General features: G+C 60.4%; 1 protein-coding gene across 7 annotated transcripts in view; it reads right to left on the reverse strand.

The window, feature by feature from the left end:
• Positions 1-3,983: 3,983 nt before the first annotated feature.
• Positions 3,984-26,714, reverse strand: part of GAK (cyclin G associated kinase) — a 56,423-nt gene continuing 33,692 nt past the window's right edge. For all 7 annotated transcript variants that reach the window (XM_032395491.1, XM_032395492.1, XM_032395490.1 and 4 more), the window contains 17 exons: positions 24,745-24,794; positions 24,012-24,160; positions 23,317-23,439; positions 22,328-22,461; positions 19,518-19,712; positions 18,771-18,888; positions 18,350-18,429; positions 15,098-15,291; positions 14,230-14,376; positions 13,633-14,100; positions 13,011-13,184; positions 12,406-12,516; positions 11,691-11,807; positions 7,960-8,187; positions 7,347-7,495; positions 6,677-6,853; positions 3,984-6,578 (listed from right to left, as the gene is read on the reverse strand). In XM_032395491.1, coding sequence (XP_032251382.1) covers positions 6,477-6,578; positions 6,677-6,853; positions 7,347-7,495; positions 7,960-8,187; positions 11,691-11,807; positions 12,406-12,516; positions 13,011-13,184; positions 13,633-14,100; positions 14,230-14,376; positions 15,098-15,291; positions 18,350-18,429; positions 18,771-18,888; positions 19,518-19,712; positions 22,328-22,461; positions 23,317-23,439; positions 24,012-24,160; positions 24,745-24,794 — 2,716 coding nt within the window. In that variant the 3' untranslated portion in view covers positions 3,984-6,476. The remainder of the gene's footprint in view (positions 6,579-6,676; positions 6,854-7,346; positions 7,496-7,959; positions 8,188-11,690; positions 11,808-12,405; positions 12,517-13,010; positions 13,185-13,632; positions 14,101-14,229; positions 14,377-15,097; positions 15,292-18,349; positions 18,430-18,770; positions 18,889-19,517; positions 19,713-22,327; positions 22,462-23,316; positions 23,440-24,011; positions 24,161-24,744; positions 24,795-26,714) is intronic.

Raw genomic sequence — 26,714 nt, forward strand, 5'->3', positions numbered from 1 at the left:
CAGAGGAGATGGGAACTGGTCGGGGGGGAAACAGAGACCCTGGGGGGGACAGAGACCTGGGGGCTTCATTAGCTGATGTCTAAGCCAGGCCTCAGCAGACATTTGGGCTTCAGGCTGAATGACCCAGTGTCACCCAGACCCGGGGGGGCCGCATTCCAAGCAGAATGGAAATAAGTCCCAATCCAGGGTGGGGGAGGGTCTGCGTTGTGCCCGCGGGGGGGGGGGGGCGCACACCGCCTGTCCGGGGCCAGGGGCGCATCTGGAAAGTGTGACCCCATCCTGTGGTCCAGAGAGGGAGACTGCCCACCCAACCTCACCGTGCTGGCCGTAAAACAAGGGCTTCTGTGGGAACCCGAGAGGACCCGGTGTCCCCTTCTCAGGAGGAGGACTTTAGACCTGGGGAGGGAGGCACTCCCAGGACTGCGTGCAGGAGACAGGACAATAAACACGGAAGGCATCCCACACCACAGGACCAACCAGCCCCCTTGGCCGCCCAGGGGCGGCGCTCCAGGCCAGCAGGGCAGGGGCACGGGGTGGACCGCTGCGACCCCGTGGAAGAGGCAACCAGGCCACACTGTGGACGGTGCCTTGTCCTGGCCAACGGGACGCCGGGAAGCCTTGGGGGCCGCCCCGGCCCTGGCAGGGGGCCACCCAGACCTGCCGCCCGGGACCTGGTGGCCTGGCCTGCAGCCTGCCCAGGGCCTGGCTGAGCGTCCGGAACCACCTCCCACCCCCCCTACCTGTCCTGGGGGCCTGTGTCCAGGAAGATGATCCCATCCGGGCTCTGCCCCAGGTGGCCAGTGGAGGCGATCCTAGGTCAGGGCCTGGGCTGGGGCAGGTGAGCTCCACAAGCAGGACTGTCTCCAGCGGCCCCTTAGCTGCCCTGGCAGTGCCCCGTCCTGTCCGAGCTCTGCACCACCCCCAGCCCACCCCACCCTCACCCACTCGCGACACGCTGCTGCTGCGTCATGCTCCGTCAGCTGGAGCCAGTGGGCACACCTGTGTCCTCCCCCTCGAGCCAGAGTCTCCCCAGACAGCTCCTTCCATACACCTCCGCCCCCTTCTCTCCAGCTCCTGGGAAGGGGCGAGCGGTGCCTGGAAGGGCGGAGGCCGGGTGGCGGCCATGCCATCCGCCTGTTCTGACAGAGGCCTGGGCAGAGCCGGCCAGGCGCTGGGTGTGGTGGAGACGCAGGTGCCAGGCTCCATGGCTCCTTCGTGACCTCTGGGGACGAGTGTGTCCTCAGCTCGCTGTGATGGGGGCTCACCCCCACCCCGTTCCCCTGGGGCAGCCATGTGGCTGCTGGTCTGGGGACCGTCTCTCAGTCCGATTTTGCTGCTTCAAAGGGCGGCGGGTAAAGACCTCGCAGACAACGGCTTGGATTTCCTGCCGGACGCCGAGGTGGCTGAACACGTGAGCTGCAGCAGGGGCGCTGGGCTGCACCCCCCGGCTCAGCCTCTAGTCGTGACAACTCACAGCAGAGCCCCTGCCCTTGAGGACAAGCATCCCCTTTGCACGGACCCATCAGCCCCCGGTCAGCACCGCCTCATGCCCCCCTGCAGCTCTGGCTCTTGGCAGGTGAGCCTGGAGCTGGGATGTGCGGCTCGCAAGGGGTGCAAAGTGGGGGATGAGGACTGAATGGAGGGCCAGACTCTGACACTGACCTCAGCCCCTGTGGGCAGCTGATGGGCGGTCATCCACTTGGCCAGCCCCCCACCCCGACCCTGTGCCGTCAACATCCCAGAGGCCCCTCACCAGCCCACACTGATTCCCCAGGCGCTGTGGCTGGAGGAGTGTCCACTAGGGTCAGACCCACCTGGACATGGGTGTGAATGCCGGCTGTGGGGTCAGGCAGAACCAGGGTTGAGGGTGCAGCTCGGGGTTGGGGGACAATGGAGCCAAGGGACCCTGCTTGCAGAGCCCCCTATGAACAAGGAGACAGGTGCCCCAGGTAGGCAGTCCAGCTGAGGCTGAAGGTGTGGAGAGGCCACCCTAGGGGAAAGAGACCAAGAGTGGGTGGTGGGGCTGTCGGAGCAGCATGGGGGGCTGGGCTGGCCACAGTTGGATGCCCCCCCAACATCTCTCTCCCCACCAGACTGGGGCCCAGGACAGCCCCCCAGCTCCAGGGCACAGCTTGCTGAGAGCTGAGGGGGGGGCTTCCTGGTAGAAGTCCTTGGGACCACGGCAGCAGGGGTGGACAATCCCTCTGTTTCTGAGACTGGTGTCTGGGCTGCACCTGAGCTGGAAAAGAGCCGGGGCATGGCCCACGCTCTGCTCTGACGGTGCCCCGAAGGCCTGCGTGTGTGAAGGGTGCAGCAGAGCCTGGGGGCTCAGCACCGGAGCCCTCCTGCCGTCCAAGGGTCACCGCAGGACGTCCAAGGTGGCACAGGACCTTCCTGTCCTTCCTTCCCAGGCCTTTTCCGACAGGGAATGCTCACCAGCCAGGCTCTGCCAGGGGGGCTGCCTCTCTGGAAGGGCTCACACCACCCAGGTCAACCCCATCCCTGCAGGACATGACCCAGAGGCCCCCCGAGCCCCAAGGAAGGGCCTCTGTCCTGCCCTCACGTTGGTGGTCAGCAAGGTGTGCGCCCAGCTAGCGGATGGCCCACAAGCGCACTGCGCCCGGGCAAGAAGCCCGTGTCCAGACCAAAGGGCACGGGGCCGTGGAGAGGCTGAGGGCTCCTCAGCGGGGGACACAGAGCCAAACAGCCCGACTCCCCCACTGACGGAACAGATAAAGGTGTTTGTCCGCACTGTGGGCATTGTCCGCCCTAATAACACGTGTACAACGTGGACCAGCCTCCAAGACGCCCCCCCCCCCCCCCCCCCCCCCCCCCCCCGCACCGAGGCGCCTACCCAGAGGGCCACCAGTGAGCTGGCTCTGGACAAGTGTTCCTCCCGGAGACAGCCCTGCCTCTCCACCTCCGAGCATACTGACCTGGGGACACCCTTGTCCCACCCTGACCAGTGCAATCAACAACCCTGGTTGAGCCAGCTACGAGCCCGCAGACGCTCTCAGCGCTTCTGCGCGGCTGGGTTGAGCTGGGCTGTGGCCACACCTCTGGCCACCTCTGGGGGTCCCCGTGGCCCCCCCACCAGCCAGGGAGAATGAAGCCTCCCGCTGCTCCAGGTGGGGGGAGGGGGTCTTCCTCCCCAAGGGGCCCCACCCAGCAGGATTTGTTTAGGAGGAGACCCTGTCCGGGCCTTCCTCACTGCCCAGGAGACGCTCCCAGCCTGAGTGCGTGGGCCACAGGGCTCGGCTGGACACCAACACCAGACCCTGTGTGCGCGTCTTTGCTCTGCCCTCCTGGTGGCCAAGACACTCTCCTTCCGGCCTGCCTGTCCCAGCAGCTTGTCACCGAGACCGGGAGGCCCGGCCCAGGCTGCTCCTGGCAGTACCCACAGCAACCTCTGGGGTCTGCCCACATCTGCTGGGGGTCCAAGCTAGCTTTAGTGATGGGACAGAGGGTCCCTCTTGGCCCAGAGTTCTCAGCCCCACAGTGCTGGGTGCGGTGCATCTCCCAGGACCCTCTGCAGGTCCGGGGACATAGGCCTGAGGCCCCAGTGGTCACCCTACAGGCTGCAGGAAATGGGGTGGGGTCCCAGAAGGTCTCTGAGGGAGACCCCAGAGTGAGTGGACTCGGCCCCATGGCAGCTGGGCCAGGAAGGGCAGGCTGAGCAGGGACCCCCTGCCACTCTAGTGCCCTGCACGGCCTGATGGATCTACCCTGGGGGGACCCGGACTAGGGCCTTTGTTTCAGGGGCCCCAGGCAGAGTGGCCAGGCAGGTGACCAGGGCAGCTGAGCTGGACCCCACCCCTCAGAAAGGCCCCCAGACTCGGCCACAGGCACTGGAGGGGTGGGATGAGCGAGTATTTATTTCCCACAAATGGGTATCTGCCAGAAATGAGGCGGAAACAGAATTCAAGCCTGTTTTCTGTTCCTTTTTTTTCTTTTTAAAGATTTTATTTTTTCAAAGTAATCTCTACACCCAACGTGGGGCTCGAGCTCGCAACCCTGAGATCAAGAGTCGTGTGCTCTACTGGCCAGGCGCTCCTCCAGGCCGTTTTCTGCACTGGAGCCAAGAACACGGGCCTCGCTGCCCGAGGCCACGCTGCCTGAGGGTGTGGCCAGCCTTGGAAGGGGCCCCCTTGGCAGGGAGACACGGAAGACTTCTCAGACCATCCTACACGGGAACCACAGAGACCACCCCCAAGTTGCCGCAAGAAACACACAGCAGTTGCTGGAAGGAACGAGGACGAGTCACTAGGGCACAAAGACAAATCCACTAACACCGCGGCCAGGACCCCAGGCTCGGGGAGCAGGCAACGCCCACAGTCTGGGAGCAGGAAGGGAGGGGGGCATGGGCCACACACCCAGCAGAGCGGTGTCCCTCCGTGGCCGAGGACGCCAGTCACCGGGGGTGGGGGCATCCTCTGCAGACCCGGGGTGGACACGGGGTCCTGGGTTTATAGAAGGGGGCAGCCTGGGGAGGCAGCTCCTCTGCTGGGTCCCTTATCTGAGTCCGTCGCCCCCCGCCCCCAGGACCCATGACGGGCTGGCTGTACTCATCACTGCAGCCCCACAGTCAGGGGACAGGCCAGGGCACCGCAACAGCCCCACACTGGGTCCATGGCCTGGAGGCTAAGAGCTCTGTGGGCTGGGCAGGTGGAAACCTCTGGAATGTCACTCTAAGACAGTAAATTAGGGCCGGTGCCAAAAGCAGAAACTAAGGGGGCGGGTGGGCTGCTGCAGCTCCCCTCTCCCAGGGCAGCACGGGCTGGGGAGGGGCTCCTGGAGGGTCTGGCCCTGGTGCTGGATCCAGAGCAGCTTTGATGTGAAATCTCTGAAGCTATTTAGGCCGCTCATTATCTGTTAAAAGAGCTGGAGACTAAAAATAGCAGCGAACGCATAACAAACACAGGGAGCCTGCCCGCACCGGCCTGAGTCACTCAGCACACCGTGGGGCCCCGGACCACCATGGGAACCCGTCACCTCTGCAAAGGGATGGCGCCGAGGCCCAGACCCACCTTCTCCCCCCCGCCCTCCGTCCAGACTCAGAGCTGCAGGGGTGCCAGGAGGGGAGCGGAGGGGGCCAAGCCCAAGGGCCAGAGGGCAGGCGGGGTCCCAGCCTCTGGTTTGGTCCTGCGGCCATGGGACCCCAGGGCAAAAAGCCAGAGCCTCTCCTTCCTCCGAGCCCCGGGCCTCGCGCGCTGCGCACCCACAGGGCTGGTGAGTCTCGGGCCAATGTGGTCACTGGCAGGGGAAGGTGGGATCTGAGCTTCTGGTCAGTGTCCAACTCTAGGTGAGGCCTCTACCTGGGGGCATTGGTGCTGGGCTCGCGGCGGCCCAGACACGAGCCGTCCACTTGGTGTTTACGGGCTGACACCCAGGCCTTACTGACCGATGGTTCAAGTCCACGTCAACTCCTACATCCCACCCATGCGACGGGACGCAGGGCAGAGGCTGCCCCTCTCCAGTCCATGGAATCCTCCTTCTCTCCGGTATCACACTGGACTCCGCAAAAAGGGACCACACACGAGCTCCCCGAGGCCTACAGCGCTGACCAGACTGTGTGGCAGCTTCGGCCCAGGCCAGCCCAGGACAGGAGCAGGATGACCCTGGGAGCTTGTAATGTCCCTTCTGACCAAAGCGTCGTGCTGACAGGTGCCCCCCCAAGCCCGCATACAGAGTGACCATGCAGGACCGGATACCCGGCACCTCCTCAACAGGCTTCTCGTCAAAGAAAGCTCTTGCTTTGAATTTCCTCAACAGCAGCATCCGAAGAGCCCGTGTCCGCCTCCCTCTGCGGAGGAGGGACCCGGTGGGACGTGGACTTGGGCCAGCATCGTTCTGTTCTGGCCATGCGCAGTGACCGTGGGGCCTGTCCAGTGCTCACGGTGAGGGCCGACCCCTAGACCGAGAGCCACTCTGCCCGGAGGCCCACAGAGGCCCGAGTCCGCTGCTCGCCGGCGGGTTCCTGTGCTCATCTCTGTGGTCAGGGCTGAGACGAGCCTGATGATGGCACCACTGCCCAGAGAAGGTCACACGGCGCCAAGACAAGCGTCATCAGAAAATAGTTTAATTATGTACAGGCGGCCGCCAGGCTGATCACACACAAAAGGAGTGTTCGCGCACGGGGTTCAGGGCAGGACAGCTGAGCAGTGCACTCTACCGCGGGCAGAGCCCTTGGCCACTGGACAAAATGAAAGGAATCACAAACCGTGACAGTTATGGGGGGCGCGTAATCAACATTTCCTTTGGGACCAGAAAAAGAAAAGGAAAATCAGAGGCTTTGGAATGCTCTTTCTTCTCATGCCGGGGAGCGGCGTCTGTCGAGTCCACCGAGGACAGTGGGCACAGCGATCCGGGGTGGCCACACTAGCCCACGCCATGACGGCCACGGACGGGCCCCCGGGGGTTGAGCTCAGCAGCTTCGGGCTCCGTGAGCCACACACACGGCCTCGACCACAACAGGCTCAGAAGAGGGGCCGGGAGCCCTGGCTCTCGAACTCGGCCCACGCGTCATTCAGCTCCATGAAGATCATCTTGGCGTACTGCTCATAGGGCTGCCCTGCGGCCTGGGGGCCGGACCAGGGGGAGGAGCCCTTAGTCCTGCTCCCGGCACCCCGCCGCCGCCCCCGATCCTGCCCCGCCCCCGCCCCCGCCCAGCACTCACCTTGTCCGGGTGCACCACCAGCACGGCGCGGCGGTAATGTTTCTTCACCTGCCCAGGGGTCACCAGGTCGGCCATGCCCACGGGCGTCCAGCGGCTCTCACCATCCCACAGCACGGTGTGCAGGGTGGACAGCAGTGCACGGATGTTCCTCTCCTTGCCCTCGGTCCACTCCAGGAGCTGCGGGACGCACAGGTGCTGCGGAGAGCAGATCGGGGCCTCTGCCCCCTCTGCCCCCTCTACCCGCCAAGCCGCTGGCCATCCTTCCGATGGCTCCACAAACCACCCACCACACGGAGCAAGGCTCTGACCGTGAGACGCTCGGCCTAGACCCAGACCCGATGCCCCGGTTTCTGTGCTGACCCCACCCAGGCATGGTCGACACCGCTCCCTGGGCCTAGCCACACGCTGCACAGGACAAGGCGGCCCCGCAGAGCTGCATCGCGAAGCCGTGTCCAGAGCAGCGAGATGTAATCACCCCAAAACATGTCCAAAAACACACGTAAGCGTAAACACAAGTGCTGTCTGTCTCTGCAAACACGTTGGACCGAGACCCTTTCGTGTCCGGGAGTCAGGAGCCTCACGAGGCGGCTGCTGGCTGGCTCAGGGTGAAGGCCAATCACGTCCGCAGGAGACCCCCCCATGCAGACTCGGGGCGCCCAGCCCCCCTCACCTTCAGCTTGAGGGGGTCCGCGTCCCTCGCCTGCTCCTGCCTCCGCATCTCGGCCATGGTCCTCGGCCCCTTCCTGTCGGCCTTGGAGGAGAAGCCCTGGTCGGACAGCAGGTCCTCAAAGTCGCTCTCCGACACTCTCGGCTTCTGACCTACGAGCGAACAGAGGCTTGGCCGACAGACAATGCGCCGGGGGCTGTGCCCATGGGTGCACACTGGGCGAGACCCACCGCTGCCCCAACGCTTCGGAAGAAAAGTTCGTCAGGAACGGGCGGCCTGCCAATCGGCGTACATCCCAGCCTGCAGCCTGCAGAACAGTGTCTAGCTCAACAACCCTTTGGGATCCAAGGACAGCCTCGTCCGTCACCTCCTGGGGTCAACGCGGATGTGCCGTCCCCGTGACAGACACGGCTGTGGGCTCCCGGACAGCGTGGGCCTGGCCGCAGCATTCCCTGCCACCCCGCGGGAGCCCCCGCCGAGCGAACAGACGTGGGCCTCGCTGAGCACTCCTTCCCAGGTCGGGCCAGGAGTGGGAGCAACAGCAGGACGCCGCTTTACGAACCGCTTCACAGGAAAGTTGAAAAAGCCACACACAGGAGACCGAGGCAGGACTTACCGAAGCTGGGGGCGCGGACCCCCCTCTCCTCTCGGCTGCCGATCACACTCAGGTTGGCGGCATAGTTAGGCCTTGGCTGTGCGCAGGCCTTGGGGGGTGGCTTGGACTGGGGGGGCCGCGCGGTGCCCTGGGCCGGGGGCCGATTCGTCTGCTGCCAGGAACTGCCACCCGTGGGAGGAGGGGCTGTTTTGGGGCCGAAACCCCCAGGAGCAAATCCAGCAGGTGAGCCTGGGGAGACAGTTCACAGCGGGTTGAGTGTCCGAACGCGTGATGGCTGCCGCGCCCTGTGAAGCCGCTACGGACGGGGGCACTGCTGTCTCCAGGACTTCACGTCCACAGGGGCTGGGGACAGCGGGTACGCGCGGGGACAAGCGCGGGCACCGCCTCCCCACTCACCCTCAGAATGCACGGCTGCTTCTTTGACGCACAGCAAGCCGTACAACCAGCTCCGGGCCCCCAGGTCCCGGCTGCACCAGCTGCCACGTGCACACCAGCGTGAGCGTGCACGGCGACCACACGCACATGCGCGTGTAAGCACCAGACCACGACATTCATGTTCCCCGTCCTAGGGGAAGAATGTTCTAGAGACGGAATCAGAGAGTAAGCTTTGCGGTTGGTGCTTCTCACGCAGGACCTGCTCCTTTTTATTGCTGAGCAGCATTTTGTGGTGAAGACAACGCGGTTGGTTCAATCCCTGACCCCTGGGAGGACCTCAGGGCTGGTTCCAGTTTTGGGCAGTTACAGACAAAGCCGCTATGAACACCGCGTAGGAAGTTTTGCCGTGAGTCTGGGATAAGTGGTTGCTGCACTTAGTTTTGTTGGAAACCGCCCAGCTCCGTGGCGGAGCGGCCGAGCCGTCTCGCACCCCCACCGGCACCTGGGGCCACACTCCTTCCACTGTGGCCACGCCACGCCCTGGGGGTGGCCCCCAGCCAGGTGGCCCCCACGCTGGGCACAGGCACTCGCCGCCCGTGTTCTGAGTGGATGGCTTTTTGCTCACTGCCGTGCTCATGTATCCCAGGTGTCAGCTCCAGGGCAAACACGGGGCTCAAAAACATGTTTTCTGCATCCACAGCTTGTCTTCCCACCCTTCAGTCTTTAGCAAAGCAAACCGTGATGACGACGTGCATCATTTTCTCCGTTGTGGTTCGTGTGACACGCAAACCACGCCCTGGGTTCCAGAGACCTGCTCCTCCATGCTCTCCTCCCCCAAGTGAAGTGTCTCATGTTTGCACCTCAATGTGGAGCCGATGCCGAGCCGCCCGGTGTGAGGCCAAGCTTTAGGCTGCCTGTGCTGCCCGTCGCTCCAGCGCCACCGTGGTGGGTCTGCACCTCCGTCACAAGCCCGCTGGCGCGTGTGGGCCCACTCGGGGGTGCCCTGCTCTGCTCGACTCCCGACACCAGGCGGTGCTGGTTTCAGCACCCACACCCTAAGCCCAGAGCCGGGGGTGGGGGTGGGCGACGCTCCCACGTTCCTGTTCCGTTAGAAACGCTTCAGCCACTCGAGGTCCTCTCACTTCCCAAATAAACGTTACCACGAGCTTGTCCGTGTCGACCGAAACCCTCGCTGGGCTTCCCGGTAGGAACCCTGCTGAACCTACAGACCCGTGAGCACGGTCTGCCCCTCCATCTGCCGCGGCCTGGGCGGCCTCACCGGCTCCGTGCCGGCAGCCCCAGCACGCAAGTCCACGCTGCTGACCACCAACAGCCCCCCCTGCACTGCTGACGGGGTGCTGACCGCTCTGCTGGGCCCGTGGTGGGGCACCCCGTTACCCGGCTGTGGGACGGCGAACCACCTCGTTCCCGGTTGTGGTGCACGACTCTGTGTGCGGACAGTTCTCTAGGCTAGTGTTTTGTTCAGAGTCTGCGTCTGTATTTATGAGGGACGTTGCCCTGCAGTTTTTTTTGTTTTTTTTTTTTTTGTACAGATTCTGGTTTTGGTATCAGGGTCACGCTAGCTTCCTAAAATCAACTGGAAAACTTTCCCTCCTCTTCCCATATCTTGGAAGACCCTGGGGAATCAGTAGGAATTCTTGAAACATTTGGTAAAATTTTCCAATGAAATTCTCCATCTAGGACTGGAGGTTCCCTTTTTGGGAGACTTTCAAGTGTGAATTCGTTTTCCTCACAGTTACAAGGATATTCCCACAACAGCCTCTGCGCCAACTGGGTTTGCTGGGGACCAGCTCTGAGGACGCGACCGATGTCAGTGCCCACGGCCCGCGCACCCTCGCTGTCCCCGCAGGGACGTCCCCATGTCCTTGTGTGATCGTCCTTTTCAATCTGTCCCAGTAGAGCTTTGTCTGCGCTTTTACTGATTTTTGAGCTTTCCTGATCTTTTAAAAAAACCAGGTTCTGTTTCATCAGTTTTCTACTTCACGGATTTTGGTTATTATTTCCTTCCTTCCACTTGCTTTGGGTTTATTTTGCTATCTTTTCAGACACGCTGAGGGAAGGTTCCTGATGCTGACCAGAAGGCTCCGCTGCGGCTGCGAACCCCCGGCTGAGCCGCGTCCACGTTCACCCGGTTCAGGGCGCCGTTATCCTTCCTAAATAACCCACTCACTGCTCATCGTCAAAGCGCGTGAAGACTGACGGTTATCCTGCCGTTCCTGGTTTCCGGTCCATGTGGTCAGGGGACCATCAGAGTCTCGACGGAGGCCCAGAGGTGCCTGGGACGGGGCGTGTCTGTGCGGGTGCTGCCGGGGGCTGGGAACACCGCGGGGCGCGGGGCCCTGCCAGCGGGGCCGGGCGGGGGGCGCCCCCAGCAACTCCATCGCTGTGCCAACCTCAGGTCCAGCAGCTGGATCACTTGTCGAGAGGGGTCTGACGTCTACAACCAGGGTCTGAGTTTGTTTCTCCTTTCCTTCTGTCAGCTTCTGTCAGGATCCCGTTTCCTGAGGGCGTGTGACAGAGGGCCTGGGGCCCCGGTGCAACCCTGAGGACCGGGCTCCAGCCCAATCATGGGTCACTTGGGACCTGAGAGGTCCTGCCCCCCCAACAGGAGGCTCTGGGCAGCCCATCCCGGTGTGAGTGGCCAGAGACAGGCCACGCAGGTGCAGAAGGCCAAGGGCAAACCCAAATTCCAAGGAATGCCCTCAGAGAGAGACGACGCAACCTGAAATGCCAGGAACTACTCAAAGAAGGAAAGCCTCAAGGCTCAACGGACAGACGCAGAGCAAGCCCCAATGTACCAGAGACGTGGGGCAGGGGAGGGGAGGCGGTCCTGCAGACCCAGGGCGCATCACAAGAGGGGAACGAGAAAGTACAGGTGCCAGGAGTTTCCCCAGCACCGAGGAACATGCATCTCCAAACCAGAGTGAAGGCTGGCTAGGCGCCGTGAGGGGCTGTGGAAGGAGAGCTCCACCCCCTGTGGCGCCGCAGGCCTGAGCAATGGGCCTTTCCAGCAAACACGGTCTCCAGCCTGGAGTTGCACCCGCCTGCTGACCGCCAAGGATGAGGAACCCACTCAGATACTCGTGGTACTCAACGCCCCACATGCGTCTGGAGGAGACCGAGGGACCCGGAGGACATGTTCCCCAGGAGATTTCAAGGCCAAGGGCAGCAGACATAGGCGCTGGGTGGGGCATCTTGTCCATCCCTCCAGGGCTCCAAGTCCCTACTCCCCAGACGGCCCGCACATGCCTGATGCCTCGTTCGCCAGCCCCTGCAAGGGGAGCACAGACCGCACCCTCCTGCCGTGGGCCAGCGCTTGGGGCCCCACACGTCACCTTGGAGGCCAGAACTGAGGTCACCGAGGTCTGCAAACGGGTCCAGGCTCTGAGACTTGGTCCAGCTGGCTGGGGGGCCGGGGGCGGCAGGCTGGCCTCCTGGAGAGAAGAAGGGACCTGGAGAAGGGCAGAGGGCATGAGAAGGTGCACCCCCGGGACGCTCCTGAGGCTGCACTCAGCTAGTGTGCGTGCCCACACCAGCCCCAGACAAGGCCGTCCACGTCCATGGCCTCCTTACAGAAGCTAGTCTACCAACTCACACGGCTCTGACCCTGGAGTCCCACCTCCCAGAACCCATGTCACGTGTGAACGTGCTTTACGATGTTCCTCACAAGGGCATAGCTGGAGGGTATTCTAAATGTGAGACACTGAGGGTCAGAACGAGTCAGCACTGTGCACCCCGGGACGGAACACCATACAGTCGTTACAAGTGTAGCTGTTACTACATAAAGAATTCTTATAAATCAATTAAAAATACTTTGAATTCCAAAGGTGCCTGGGTGGCTTAGTTGGTTGAGCGTCTGACTCTTGGTTTTGGCTCAGGTCATGATCTCAGACCTCAGAACCGTGAGGCCCAGGGGCCTCCAGGAGGCAAAGGAGCCACGGGACACAGGACAACACGAAGGAGCACTCTCAGGGACCCCCTTCACGCCTCCCGCCGAGCCCTCCCGGCCCACACTCCTTCTCTGGGAATGGGGTCCCACCCGAGACGTACCTTCCGCAGTGGGCGCGGGGGCCGGCACCTCAGCCCAGGCCTCCCACCCTCCCAGCAGATCTGGGTGGCTGGTGGAGGCCGTCATCTTGCCGGGCTCTGCCGGTAGATCCCCTGGAAAGACAGCAGAGCTATCTGGGGTATCCCCTGGTGGGGGCAGGCAGCCATAAGTCCCCTCTGTGGGAGGCTGGGAGGGCACCCTCTGTCCCCCCTCATGTGAGCAGAGCTGAGCACACGCACCCCCAGGGTCCCCAGGGAGCTGCACTGGGCTCGGCCCACACCGACCGGCTTCCTTCTTCCTCAGGGGCCCAAGGACGCGTCCCGTGGTCACTGAACTAACCAACTGGACAAGGGGGTCAGCAAGCGGAGCCGCTATTCAAAGCAGCAATAAGGGTCTACACATCTTCAAAGACCTCCCACCCCATGGCCAGCCACATGGACTTGGGGCTGCATGCTGGTGCCCCCAGAAACTGCCTTCTGCCTCCTCCAAAACCCCGCAGAGTGCACGGGGTGGACAGCTGCAGGCTGCGTCACCTTGCCAGGGGAGGGGGACCCCACAGCTGCCCTCCGTCGGCCCAGGGTCCACAGCAGGTGACTGCAGTGCTTACCCAAGTGCAGGAAGTCGGTGCTGCAGGCTGGGGGTGGGGCGCTGTGGGTGGAGGGGAAGGGTGCGGGGGCGGCGGCAGGAGATTCTGAATTAAGAAATTCACCGAAGAGGTCAGGCTTGGAGCAGGGCTGGGTGTCTGGACCAGACGGCAGCAGGAGAGGGTCAAACGGGTCGGCTGCGGAAGGACACCCAGGAAGTGGGCGGACGTGAGGCTCTGTGCAGGCGCCTTCGGCCCAAAGCATCAGCCGGGAAGCTGAGCAAGTCCCATCAGCACCACAGCCCCTCAGACCCAGGCTGAGGCCGCAGCATCGACTCCAAGAAGGTGCTGGACGCCAGGATGCCCTTGCCCGAGACTCCCCGGGGAGAGGGGAGGGTTAGCCCTTCCTGGGACGGGAGAGCCAGAGGGGCCTCAGGAGTCGCCCCGCACAGCAGCCTCGGTCTGCGGCTGGCCCGGGTCTGCGGTCTGACCAGCAGGCCCAGGGCTGCTCCCCAGTGGGTGGCTGAGGGGCCGGGCACTGACCCCACCCCGTCCGTTCCCAGAAGCCCCTCCCAGGTAATCTTGACAACAAGGCCAAGCTGCTAAAACCCTATCCTCTGTTCCCCCAGCGGATGGAGCAACGTACCAGCTGCAGCGGGCCCTTCACGGGGCGGGCTCTGTGAGCTCAAGGAAGGGGCCGGGCTTGCGAAGAGCAGGGGGGCCTCGCCACCCAGCAGATCTCCGCGGGGGACCTCTGGAGCCGTGTCAGGGGCTCCCAGGAGGCGGCTGAGCAGGTCGGCGGTACTGGGGGCTGCCCCGCAGGCCTGCATGGGGGGCGCCAGCCCTGCCTCGGAGTCCAGCCCCAGGAGGTCGACACTGTCCTGCAGCGTGGGCTCCTGCGGCGTGCCCAGCGTGGCCGCGTCAAAAATCAACTCTTGCTCTTGCGCCCTCGCTGCTGGGCCTGGCGTGTCCTCGTCAGCCGCGTCCCTGCTCTCGGCTGAGAGCGTCGCCGCGTCCTCGTCGGAAGGCTCACTCCCACCTGTGTCCTCGGCTGGGGCTGACGCGCTCTCCTTGGCAAAGTGAGCTTCGGGGCCCGTCTCTGTGTCTCTCTCCTCTGAAAAGAAAAGCATAGCAGCCGGACGGCAGGGTGAGGCCTCGCCAGAGGCCGGGAAACAGCGGCGGGCAGAAGATGCACAGGTGAGGGCCAGGGCGCATCCCGCCACGCCCACGGCCCCCCACGCACCGTGCCAATGCAGCGTGTGCAGGAAGCGGCTGGAGTCCGTGCAGCTGCTCTGTGGGGACTCAGACTCCGCGGGCGCGGCTTCCAGAGACCCCGCCTCAGCGTCGTACTGAGTGGTGGAGCCGGGCTGCCTGGGGAGCTCTGGCTTCCCTGCGGGGGGAAGGGCGCGTCAGGAACGGCCCGGAAGGCCTCCACCGCCTGCAGCGGCCAAGGCCCTGGGCTGCGGAGCGTCTCGTGGAGCGGCCAGGCCACACAGCCGGACGCCCGATTCCGAAGCACGGGAAACCTGCGCTGACCACCAAAGAGGGCCCGGTGTGGGAGCAGCTCCGTGTCGGCTCAGCTGCTGCCCCAAACCACACGTGCATACACACACGCTTCTCAGGGAAGGGGACGGAAGACGCAAACCAAGGACGCGAAAACGACCGTGTCGCAGCCAGCAAGCGAGACCTCAAGCCCTGCCCGCCGTGGGGCTGCATGTGCCCCTTTCTAACTGCTCACGAGATAACCAACTCGGAGAGGGACGGTCTGCCCCGCTGTGCCCTGCGGGTCCGGAACAAAGCCTTGACTTCTTCCAGGTACACTGGAAACAGCAAGCGACTCCAACCTGACCCCCGCAGCTGGCCCATGATGACCCCCAGGGCAGGGGCTACCCACGGTCCTGGGGCTCTGGGAGCAGCTGTAGAGGCCCGAACCCGGGAAATGCGAGCACGTTAGGCGTGAAAGCTGGTGTCGGGGAAGGTCCCAAGTGGGGGCTCCGGGCCTCCGTACGCCAGTGCACAGCTGGACACGGGGATGGGGGCAAGCCCAGCCCCCAGGAGTTTCCCGTGGCGGCACCACCACCTGCTGTGTGTTTGGAAAACAAGGATCTCACCAAATTTAGACAGAATGTCTTGCTGCTCCTCCCGGCTGGAAAACAGGATTTTGGGGTTCAGCCCCCTCATGCTGGTGCTCTCCCAGGGTGGGGCCTCCCGGCTGGGCCTGTCTCTGGGCTCCACCTCCACCTCCAGGTTCACTTGGAATAAATCCGGGTATTTCTCCTGAATGTCACACGCATCCAGGTCATACCTGCCAGGGGAGACCAGACGCCAGTCAGGAAGGACTTTCACGGGTCAGCCGCCCCACATTAACCAAAAGTGAGCACAAAACGGCACGCGTGCTCACCGGGGCAGGTGTGCGGGCGGGGACCCTGGCCCTCACCCCTCAGGTCCCGCGATCCAGATTGGGGGGACCTTAAATGCGTGTTTCCATAAAACGACGCTGCCCACCCTGGCAAAAATCCCCAACTATTCACAAGTGGCCGTCAAACCCAGACCTCTGGAACGCCCTGTAGAAGGGGGGAGGGTGGCAGGGGACAGGCAGCAGGGCCCACGGCTGGCGGGAAGAAGAAAGACAAGGAATGCCAAGAGCGGGCGTGTGGGCGTCACCTGTGGGGCTGGCAGTGGGGGCTGTGGCTGCCAGGTCACTGACCTCGAATTCTGGGGCTCTGTACCTCTCTAGGGATTCCAGCATTTCCCCGTGTTCCCTAAGATCACCTCTCATAACATGTTCACAAACCACGTTGCTAAGCCCTGTTCTCCAGCTGGGCAGCAGGCTCCCAGCCTTCATCTTCTCTCACGCCACCTAACAGCTCTGGGCGGTTACTTACTGTTTCAAAAGGGGCAGCGGGTTCCTGAGTGACCCAAGCTGTGGGAGGAGGGGCCCACAGTCCTCTGTGACGTCCATGTGGCACCCATAACCCAAAATGAACCACAGCCACCGGGCAGTGGGGCCGCAGACGTGGGGGCAGACTGGGTGGTCAGTCTGGGTAGGAAAAGCCCGGCAGCCTTTTAAGTCTTACTTCCAAGGACCCAATGAAATAAAATCAGCGAGCAGGTGTGACCCTAATGTGGAACGTCCGCTGGTTTCAGTCCTTCCCACTCCTCCAAAGACAAAACCACCTTTGCGCAAGGGGAGGAAACCCAACAGAGCAGCTGTATGGGCAACAACAGCCCGAAGCCGAGCTCTTCTTGCTGGGGCAACGTGGGCAGGAGGGGAGCTCCTCAGGCTCTCAGGCCACCCCACACTTTCCTCCTCTCTAGGTTGGGCACCCACAACGAGGAGATGATGCAGGTCACTGCGCCGCCAGGCAGGAGTGGCTCCCGTGGGAACCGTGGTGGTAAGCCCCAAGGCAGCAGTGTCAGTCAAGGGGGAGTCCAGCAGCCAGCAAGGACCAGAGGAGGCCTAGACCCCCATCCACAAGGAAGGAGTGAGGCAGGGGTCCACACAAAGGAGCACATGACCTCTGCAGGCTCAGCTCCGGGGGCCACAGGGCCTTGGGGGTAGCTCTGGGCACCACGCTGGTGGCCACCCATCCCCACCTCCCCACCCTGGCTGGTCCCCAAAGATGGCCTCCGGGGCCGGGCCTGCCCAGCTCACCCAGCAGGTCAGTGAGGGAACAATGAGGGTCTGTGAGCAGGGCCACAACCCCCGCGACCCCGCCCTGCACTTCAGGAGGGCGTAAGGCCCAGGCCTCACTGGGTGGCACCAGGGGCCAACATGCTTGGCTCAGAAACAGAAATGCTGCCTTGTGTCACAGATTGCAATTCTGCCCACTTAAACACACCGGGGACCCTCCCTCGTGACAGAAGGTCTCATCGAGGATGGACCCGCTAATGCTGCTCCAAGTTCTTTTCTCAAGCTGTCCTGTTTCAGCCGCCTCTGCAAAATGGGTCCTGCCCACCGGAGACACACGCTCGTCTGCATCGATCAGGCAGCTCCACAGCTTTCTCCCCATTTAACCACGTGATCCGCTTCTGGAAGCACTGCACACACTGATGCATGGGCCCAAGAACGCAGCTCGGTCAGGTTCTGCGCTGGCACACTGGGACGTTCAGGCAAAAATGCCCTCTTTCCAGCCCCCATGAAAGTCCCTAAGTCAGAGGTAATGACTCCCTGGTCCTCCGGCATCCAGAGGGTCGGAAGTGAGTCCTCCCAGGACTGTGGGGGTGGGTCCCAATATTCCCTTGATTGTCTGGGTAGGATGGGGCACAGGGTCCTGGGCATGCACGCGGCGTCTCCAGAGCCCCTCCACGGCTCTCCTCTCACCCCTGGAACAACACTTCTGCTCGGGTGGCCGGTGTGCACGCATGGGAGACAAAGCGGAAAAGACACCACCTGGGGGGCGTAGTCAGTCAAGCGTCTGACTCTTGGTGTCGGCTCAGGTCGTGATCTCAGCGCGGTGAGATCGAGCCCCGCGTTGGGCTCGCGCTGGGCGGGGAGTCTGCTTGGGATTCTCTCTCCCGCTCGCGCGTGCTCTCTCTCTGTCTATCCCCAATGCCCGCTGTGCAGACTTGTCCCGTTACCTGGGCACCTCCGCCACAAACAGAAGGTCTGCACACACACCAGGGACTGGGGGCGAGGTGTGCTGTGCAAGGCCCTCATGCATTACCCTAACGAGGTGATGAATCTGGGAATGCAAGAACCTGAAGAGCCCTGGGTAAGTCAAGGGGGTTATCCCCGACTGTATGTATTTCTGCTTTTATCTCTAACCCCAGATGGTGAACTTCTCTTAATTACCTCCGACCTCAGCGCCTAGCAGAGTACTCTGCACATCCCAAGTACTCTACGTGTTAAAAAAGCAATAAACAGGGCGCCTGGGTGGCTCAGATGGTTAAGGGTCTGCCTTCAGCTCAGGTCATGATCCCGGGGTCCTGGGATCGAGTCCCGCATTGGGCTTTCTGCTCCTTGGGAGCCTGCTTCTCCCTCCGCCTCTCTCTCTCTCATGAATAAATAAAATCTTTAAAAAAAAAAAAAAAAGCAATAAACATCCGTTCAGCTGTTTATACCACAGTCCAGGGTGGAAATGACTAAATTCTAGTAAGAAACGCACCAGGCCCGTCCCCAGGTCACCTAGGTGCACAGTGGCGGCCACCGGGGCTCAACGGAAGCGCCACATACTGGACTCTGGGCACGCTCCGAGGTGGGGAAGACCCAGGACTAGAGCTCAGTGTGGCGACCCAGCCATGTGCGAACCACATCGCCCCACCAGGGTCCAGCGCACGGCACTCATTTACACGGGGTGCACGGCAGGTGGGCACCGTGCACCTGACCCTCCTGACCTCTCCCACGCGTGACACCCACATACTTTGCAAATTTCACAGTAGTTGCATTCCGAGGCACGAAGCCCGTGTGGAACTGGACCTGGAACATCTTCATGGATGCCACCTGCAGACAGAGTGTAGACAGGAGACCCTCGAGCTGGGGAGGACTCCACCCGCTCACACTGCAGACACACACCTCACAGCTGACAGGCTCTGAGGGTCTCACGTACAGCACCCTCCCGACCAGCAGCTTCTCGGGGTCTGAGGTAGGGCAGCCCCAAAGCCGTAACTCAGCAGACGCCCCATGCAGACAGCCTCCTGCAGTATGGGGAACTCCGGGTGTTTCGGGCTAAAATCCCCTCTGCCTTGGGCTACACAAGGCAGTTCTCGCTGAACACCGGGCCTCAGAACCCTCCATGAGAACTCACAGAATGACAGCCCAGGCTGGCGTGAGCGCCCACGTACCTTGGCCTGCAGTCTTCCTCCCAGGGTGGACCTGGCGTGGTAAATGATAATAAGCACGTCCCCTTGCACGGTTATGCCCAGGGGAATGACTGCTTTGCCATCCTCGATTTTGAAATCCCTAAAGAGCAGAATGATGAGGAAAGGTTCACTTAAGTCACACACAGCTTTCCAGAGAGCAGGGGTCCTGGAAGGCTGCGGCAGCCCGGCAAGAACTTCAAGCTCCCCTAAAGCACCAACGCTTAGATCCACACATCCTTATTTTGCTGGTCTTCCTGCCAGATTTTTCTGGGAGAGGTGTTGCTCTGGGAACTGACTTCTAAGAAGCTACTCCTCGCGGGGCCTGGGTGGCTCAGTCGTTAAGCGTCTGCCTTCGGCTCAGGTCATGATCCCAGGGTCCTGGGATCGAGCCCCACGTCGGGCTCCCTGCTCCGCGGGAAGCCTGCTTCTCCCTCTCCCACTCCCCCTGCTTGTGTTCCCTCTCTCACTGTCTCTGTCAAATAAATAAAAAAAATCTTAAAAAAAAAAAAAAGCAGCTACTCCTCAGCACATTGGTCCTGGGAACCTCCCACACCTGGCGCCCACTGGGTGGGACCGGCTCACAGAGCGTGTTCCTGCTCACCACCTCCACCTCGGGTGGGGCCTTGGCACCTTTCTGCAGCTCTGACAGACTTTCTCCTTAAAAGTCTCCCAGAGGAGAGAAAGTGAATGAATCTGATGGCCATGGGGCCAGGGAGGCCCTGAGCTCACCTCATCTTGTCATACTCCTGAGATGTGGTGGTCACGCGCTCGTCCCCCACGTAGACCTCGCAGAAGGGCCTGCAGCCGTTCCTCTGCTTGCTGAACAGCGGCACGGGCGTCATGACCACGGCTTTCACCAGGATCGGCTTGCTGTGGGGCGTGATGGGCTCCTCTGCCACCATGTCACACATGTACTCGATGTACCTGCAAGGGCCAGAGGCATGCCACGTCACCCGCCTGTCATGTCCCCAAAGCTCCAGTCGGCTCACCGCACCTGGTTCCCACAGACGTGAATACTCAGGGTGACAGTTGGCTCACCGCATCCGGTTCCCAACGCGAGTACTCAGTACTCAGTCGGCTCATTGCACCTGGTTCCCACAGACGCGAGTACTCAGTGCGACAAACAGTCGGCTCACCGCACCTGGTTGCCGACTGACATCAGTACTCAGTGCGACAGTCGGCTCACTGCATCTGGTTTCCACAGACATGAGTACTCAGTGTGACTAACTTTCCTTGGAGCAGTGCACTCTAGTTTCACCTCACAAATCTGATGTAATTTTCATTTGGTTTAAAATTTTTTTTTTTTTAAAGATTGTATTTATTTATTTGACAGAGAGAGAGACACGATGAGAGCAGGAACACAAGCAGGGGGAGTGGGAGAGGGAGAAGCAGGCTCCCCACTGAGCAGGGAGCCCGATGCGGGGCTCCATCCCAGGACCCCGGGATCATGACCTGAGCCGAAGGCAGACGCTCAACGACTGAGCCACCCAGGTGCCCTGGTTTAAAATATTTTTAAACTTCCCTTGAGACTTTTTCTTTGACTCATGGGTAATACAGAAGTGTATTAATTTTGAAAAATTTAGGAAATTTTTCAGCTATGTTTGTTATTACTTTTTTTTTTTTTTTTTAATATTTTAAAGCAATCTCCACAGCCCACATGGGGCTCATACTCACGACCCCGAGCAAGAGCTGCATGCTCCCCTGACTGAGCTAGCCAGGCGCCCCTGTTTGTTACCAATTTCTGGTGTAACTCTATCACGAACACACTTTATGTGACTGCTATCCTTCTGTTACTGCAGCTTAATGGCCCAGAATATGATCTTTCTTACTGAATGGCCCGTGAACACTTGAGAGGAACAGGTCTATTTTGGTTGTGGGGTGGAAGGGTCTACAGATGTCATCCAGAGGGTTGCCCACGGCGTTCTGTCCCGAGTTGACCAAGTACTCGTTCCATCCACTGCCGAGGCAGGAATGTGGATGCCTACAACTGTGACTGCCCATTTCTCCTTCCAATTCTGTTTTCTGCTCTACAGACCTGGAATCTGCTCTCACGTGCCTCACTCCTCCAGCTCTCCTGGGTGGTTTTCTCGGCACCCGCGGGGTGCACACCCCAGGCATCTGTCCCTGCCCTCGTGTCGTGACCCCGGTCTCCTCCAGACGGGGAGGGAGTGGGGACTGGCTTCCAAGCAGCAGGAGGGAAGGGTGGCCGCCTCTGAGCGTGGGTCACACTGCACTGCGCTAGCAGCCTTGCTCGGGGAGCTCTCCCCCACGACAGGAGGCCTGCATGCACCTCATTCCCAGCACGAAGCCAGGATGCCCACACCCCATCCACACCCGAGTCCCGCCAACAGCCTGAGTGAGCGCCGAAGTGGACTGCAGAGGGAGCAGCGGACCTTCTCAGTGAAGTTCACACTACATAGCCTGGCCACCCGACCCACAGAGGTGGAGAAGCACGTGCGGGCTCTCTGAGCCGCTCAGTCTGTGGTGATTAGTCACCCGGCACCGGTGCCACGGCCCTCCTCCACGGCTGACGCCGGCTTCCTCCATCTTGATGGCAGAAGCGGGGCTCCTCCAGACAGGGCATCCGCTGGGTCTTGCTCTTTTATCCAGTCTGACGATCCTCCTCCTAATGGGCACTTTCAGAGCTCGACCGCTGCTGTGGCCGGCTTCTACCGCATCGTCTTGCTAACTGCTTTCTGTTCCTCATTTCCTCTTCTTTGGTCTTTTCCTCAAGTGAGCACTTTTTATAACTCTGTCCATTTCCTCTGCTGACTTACTACTCTCGTACTCAGAACCTTTACTGGTTGCCCTGGGGATTCCAACAACTCTGACGGGGTCTGTACCTCTGCCCTCCGGTGACCTTTGAGCTCTGCGTGTGTGGGGTCTCCAGGAGACGAAGTACGGTGCATCTGAGTGGGTTTTCTGCATGTTTGTTTAGTGTTTCACCCTGTTTTGTGTCCTCTGAGCTTTGGACGCTTGGTGTCTCATTAATTTTGGGAATTCCCTGGCAACTGTGTCTGCCCATTGCCCTCCCCATTGTTCTGCCTCCCGCAATGGCCCGAGACGGCCTGCAGGCCTGGCTGCTCAGCCCCTTCCCGTGATCCCTCTCTGCGCTCTGGTCTGAGTCATGCCGCCGGCCCCGCCCTCAAGAGGCTGAGGCCCTTCCCTCTGCTGCAGGGGGGCAGCCTCCACTAACACTGCCTTTCTCGTGTCTGATGTTTGCACATGAGACTTACAGTTCCCGTCTTTGCTGAAGTGACCACATGCTCCTAGGTCTTGCCTACCTTCTTCATTAGCACCTTCAACACACTAATCAGTTACTTTAAATCTCCTGTCAGATACCTTGGGGTCCTGTCCTGAAGCTGTGTGTCCCTCCAGTGGCCAGCCAGGATTCAGGAAGGCACAGACTCCCCCAACTTGTGTGGCCTCGCCCACTTCTGCACATGGGCCCTAAAGTCTTCCCACCTCCCAGCACCCTCGGCTACGACCCGGCCGAGGGTGATGCCGCGGACGACATCTCCAAAGTGGGACACACGTACCTTTTGTGGGACGGCCAGATGCCCGGCGGGCAGCGCTTCATACTGAACATGTACACGGCAGCCTCCGCGGTGCTGAAGAGCCGGCAGAAGCACAGGAAGGAGCAGACGGCTACCGCAGACGCGGCTCTCCCGTCCTAGGACAAACAGCACAGGCCAGGCTCACACAGCCGCGGCTGGAGGAAGGCGGCTTCCTAATCACACACCTCCCTAGACAACAGCCACAGGGCCTTCCCCTGTCTCAAAACCTACTTGGGAACTTAGGAAAACACACCTGACGGGGGTACAATTCAGAGTCCAGAAAGATTAGAGGTTCCTAACAAACCCTCACTGTGCAGGTGGGAAACTGGAAATAAGGCTTGTCCTCAGCCACAGTGAGGAGGAGCAGAGACGGGGGTCCCATGAGGCAGAGTGGCCTCAGGGCCAGGCTGTTGAGGCTCATGTGCATGCTGCCTTGCGGGGAAAGAATGACCCGTGGGGACCCCTTGTGTTCTGTAAAGAGGAGTAGGGGGACCACCTGTGCGGGCAGTCTTCCCCAAGAAGCGGTGGGGACCCACAGAAGGCGTGGGTCCCACCAGGCACAGGCAGCCGCTGCTCCCTCTGGGGTCTGCTACCTTGAAGTGACAGGGGCCACGCCAGGGCAGCTAGGCCTAGGGTCACCAGCTGCAGACACCAGGACAGAACCCGCTCCTCACAGGACTTGCCACAAGTCCAAGTGCTAGCCCAGCGTGTCCCAAACAGACCCCCGCTCTCCAGCACAGGTGGTCCCGTGCTGCCAGGGGCGTCACCCAGTATCAGACAAGGCCTGTGAGTGTGCAGGGGACCCCAGCTGCCCCGCCGGCCTCCCTCCTCGGCGCACTGGATCTCACTTCCATCCCCTCAGCAGATTGTGAGCTTCCCCAGCGCGTGGGTTACTCTCCCTGGTTTACGTTTTCTTCTCAGGTACCGCACCCCCAAGGTGGAGGGCAGGGATGGGGCAGGCTCACACTCACCACGCAGTGCACAACACAGACGTTCTTGTGGTCTTGCCGGAGCCATGAATGCATGTTCCTGCAAACGCTGTACAGACTCTGAAGGTTTGGGGCCCGCCTGGCCGCCCAGCCACACTCGGAGACCTGCGGGCAGAGGGCTGGGCTCAGCCTGGGCTCCCTGCACCAGCTGGGGGAGCAGACACAGGGGGACGGGGGGGAGCCCCACCACGGGCACTGACTCTGGACAGATGCCACCAGGCCCCCTGCTCCTGAGCTTTGTGCTCTAGGATGTGTACCAGGCTATGCAGACTCGGCAAGAAGACTGGAGAATCTACCCTTCCCCGTGCTTGGGTCAGTCTAAATACCATGAAAGTGTCTGTGTCCCACGTGGTCATTTACTAAGAAAATCACGTGGCCTCTCACAGCCTCACTGGTGAGGAGCAACAAAGCACCCTAGATTTTAGCAATCTCCAGGGGACACATTGAAGCCCATCTGTCTCCTCACGGGTCACGTTACGGAGTCTTCCAGAGAAAGCCCCCGTCCCCGCCGTGTGCTGCACGGGGGCCCCGTGTCGCCGTACCCAAGCCCCCCCCCCCCCCACCAGAGCCATGGGCTCCGCCTGCTACCACTACTGCTGGGGAATGCCACACGTGGGTCTGAGGGTCGACTGGAAGAAAGCCGCATGCAGTGAGAGGCCAGCGTCCAGGCCACCCACCCGGTTATGAAACTTGGAGGACCGATACGTTCTCGGGGACAGGTTGTAGACCGCATAGTGTCCCGGGTGCTTGGAGTCCAGAAACAACCGTACGTCTTCTATGTTATTCTTGATAGCCGACTCCACGCCTTCCGCTGGGAATGACATCACTGAAAGAGAGCAGCCCACGTCAGCCGCCACAGGATGGTGGCACTTGGCCTCCGCAGCCTCACCAGCCACGGGCAGGACAGTCGGCCACCTGGGCCCCTGCTCCTCATCTCCCCACAGCTGCTGACTGATCAGTACAATGGCCGCCAGGAACGGACAGAACACAGACCTCGCCACCCCCACCAACCCTCTGGGATCTCCACACAGTGCTTTCTGGGACAGTGAGTTTAGCCAGAGAGCCTGATGCACAGCAGGGTCTCCAAGTGTCTGGATTCTGGTTTCGGTGTTTGGAGACCCAAGTTTTAAATGTGCTTTGCATCACTCCCCTCACGATCTCAGAGTTCCAGAAAGTTCCAGACCAGGGGGAGAAGGTGGGTCGACGGTGGTACTGTCCATGGCAGGGCCTGGAGATATGATGGGCAAAGGGACAGGTGCCCCAGGCCACATCTTGGGCAAGTGAGTGGCTGCCCAAGGGGCACCCTCTCCTTCCCCACCAGCCACATCCTCGTGCCCTGCATGCCATGAGCCATCCTCAGACAGGAAAGAATCAGGAGCACGTCCTTATGGTTAGCGGAGGCAAACGTACCAGCGATTCTGGATGTGATGTAAGATATGTCCAAATCTCCCTTGGCATAACTGGAATTAAAAAGAAGAGCCTTGGTTATTACAGGAAACTTCTACAGATAAGTCACGAGAGCTTAAATGGAGCGAGTCGTGCGAAGGCTCAGGCTGCGGCTCACGGGCATGTCGTGTATGCGAGTGAGCACCTTCAGTGCACGTCGCGAGTGGAGGTGGACGGGGAGTCATAAACTGCAAGTGACGGAGAGGCACAGACCCCAGCAAACTGCCTGCTAGTCTAAAGACACGCGGCCGCGGGAGCTGGCAACCAGAACGGCAAACTGCCTGCTAGTCTACTCTAAAGACATGCGGCCGCGGGAGCTGGCAACCAGAACGGCAAACTGCCTGCTAGTCTACTCTAAAGACATGCGGCCGCGGGAGCTGGCAACCAAAACGGGAGACAGCACATCACGTCTGGCAAAAACCGAGTTTCAAGAGACACAGAAAGCACCAGAAGCAGACATGGCAGGGGTGTTGGAACCACAGGACCAGGAACTTTAGCAGCTACGATTAACATGCTAAAGGCTCTGACAAAGCAGAGGGCAGACAAAAACAGATGGGCAGTGCAAACAGAGACAAAGCTTCCAAGAAAGGATCAAAAAGAAATGCTGGAGATAAAAACACTGTGGCAGAAATACAGGATGCCTCTGATGGGCTGATTACACGGAACACAGCTGAGGAAAGAATCTCTGAGCTGGAAGATCGAGCAACAGAACCCTTGAAAAATGAAAAGCAAAGAGAACAAAGACTGACAAAATCCAGAACAGAGTCTCCAAGGATGTGGGACAGCCGCAAAGGTGTACGGTACACGTAACGGGAACACGAGACGCAGAGAGGAAAACAGCAGAAATACGTGAGCCGATGATGACTGAGAATTTCCCCAAACTAACGTCAGACACCAGGCCCCGGGCCCAGGACGCTCAGAGAACACCAGGCAGGAGCAGTCTCTTCAGAAACCACGCCAGCAGAAAGAGATAAAATATGTAGTGTGGACAGAAAAAACCCACCCAGGAAAAACCTAGAATTCTGCACCCTGTGAAATTATCCTCCAAAAGTGAGGAGAAATAAAGACTTAGTCAGGCAAACATTGAGGGAATCTGTTGCCAGTAGAACTGCTTTGCAAGACGTGTTAAAAGAAGTTCTCCAGAGAGAAGAAAAATGCTTTGGTCAGAAACTCAGATCTACATAAAGAACAGAAGAACATCAAAGAGGAAGTGAAGGTTAAAAAAACAAAAACAAAACAAAACAAAAAAAACCAACTTTCATTTTTCTTATTCTTAGCTGATTTAATAGATGCCGGTTTGTTTTGAATAATGGCAACGAGACACCTGACAAGCACCCTTATGCACACATTCTGCGTTGACAATGTGAATGCCGGCCCCGAGTACCAGTGGCAGGGAGCAGGGTCCCCGTGGCGCCCAGAGGGTTAGGGCTAGTGGTACAGGGGCTATTTGAAAGGAGATGTGGATTAGCCACAAATATATACTGCAAACTCTGGAGCAGCCAGTAAAAACGTTAAAAAAAAAAAAAAGAAAAAGAAGAAGAAGAATGTAACAGATAGGAAAGGAGAGACCAGGGGCTCCCGTGAAAGGCTCAATCATGACCACAGAAGGCCGGGCAGAGCGTAGGAAGCGGGGACAGACACGCTGGGCACCCACCCAGTGATGCATGTCCATGGTCTGCACGCAACCCATTTCAAGACAGAGACGGCGAGAGTAGATCAAGACTCAACTCTCCAATGTCTACAAAACACTACCAAAGCTGAGCGTTTTCTGATAGTTTATTCACCATCTGTCCTGTTAGCTGCCTCCATGCCTGCTTCTTGTCTCCAAAACCTATTTCATGTAATAGATACCGTCCCTCTGGGAGTTTTATGATTCAAACACACTTACTCCCAATCAGGGTCGTACTTTTTTGGAAACCTGAAAGAAATGTGCC

The sequence above is a fragment of the Phoca vitulina genome, unplaced genomic scaffold, assembly GCF_004348235.1.
Source record: "Phoca vitulina isolate PV1807 unplaced genomic scaffold, GSC_HSeal_1.0 scaffold85, whole genome shotgun sequence".
Lineage (NCBI taxonomy): Eukaryota > Metazoa > Chordata > Mammalia > Carnivora > Phocidae > Phoca > Phoca vitulina.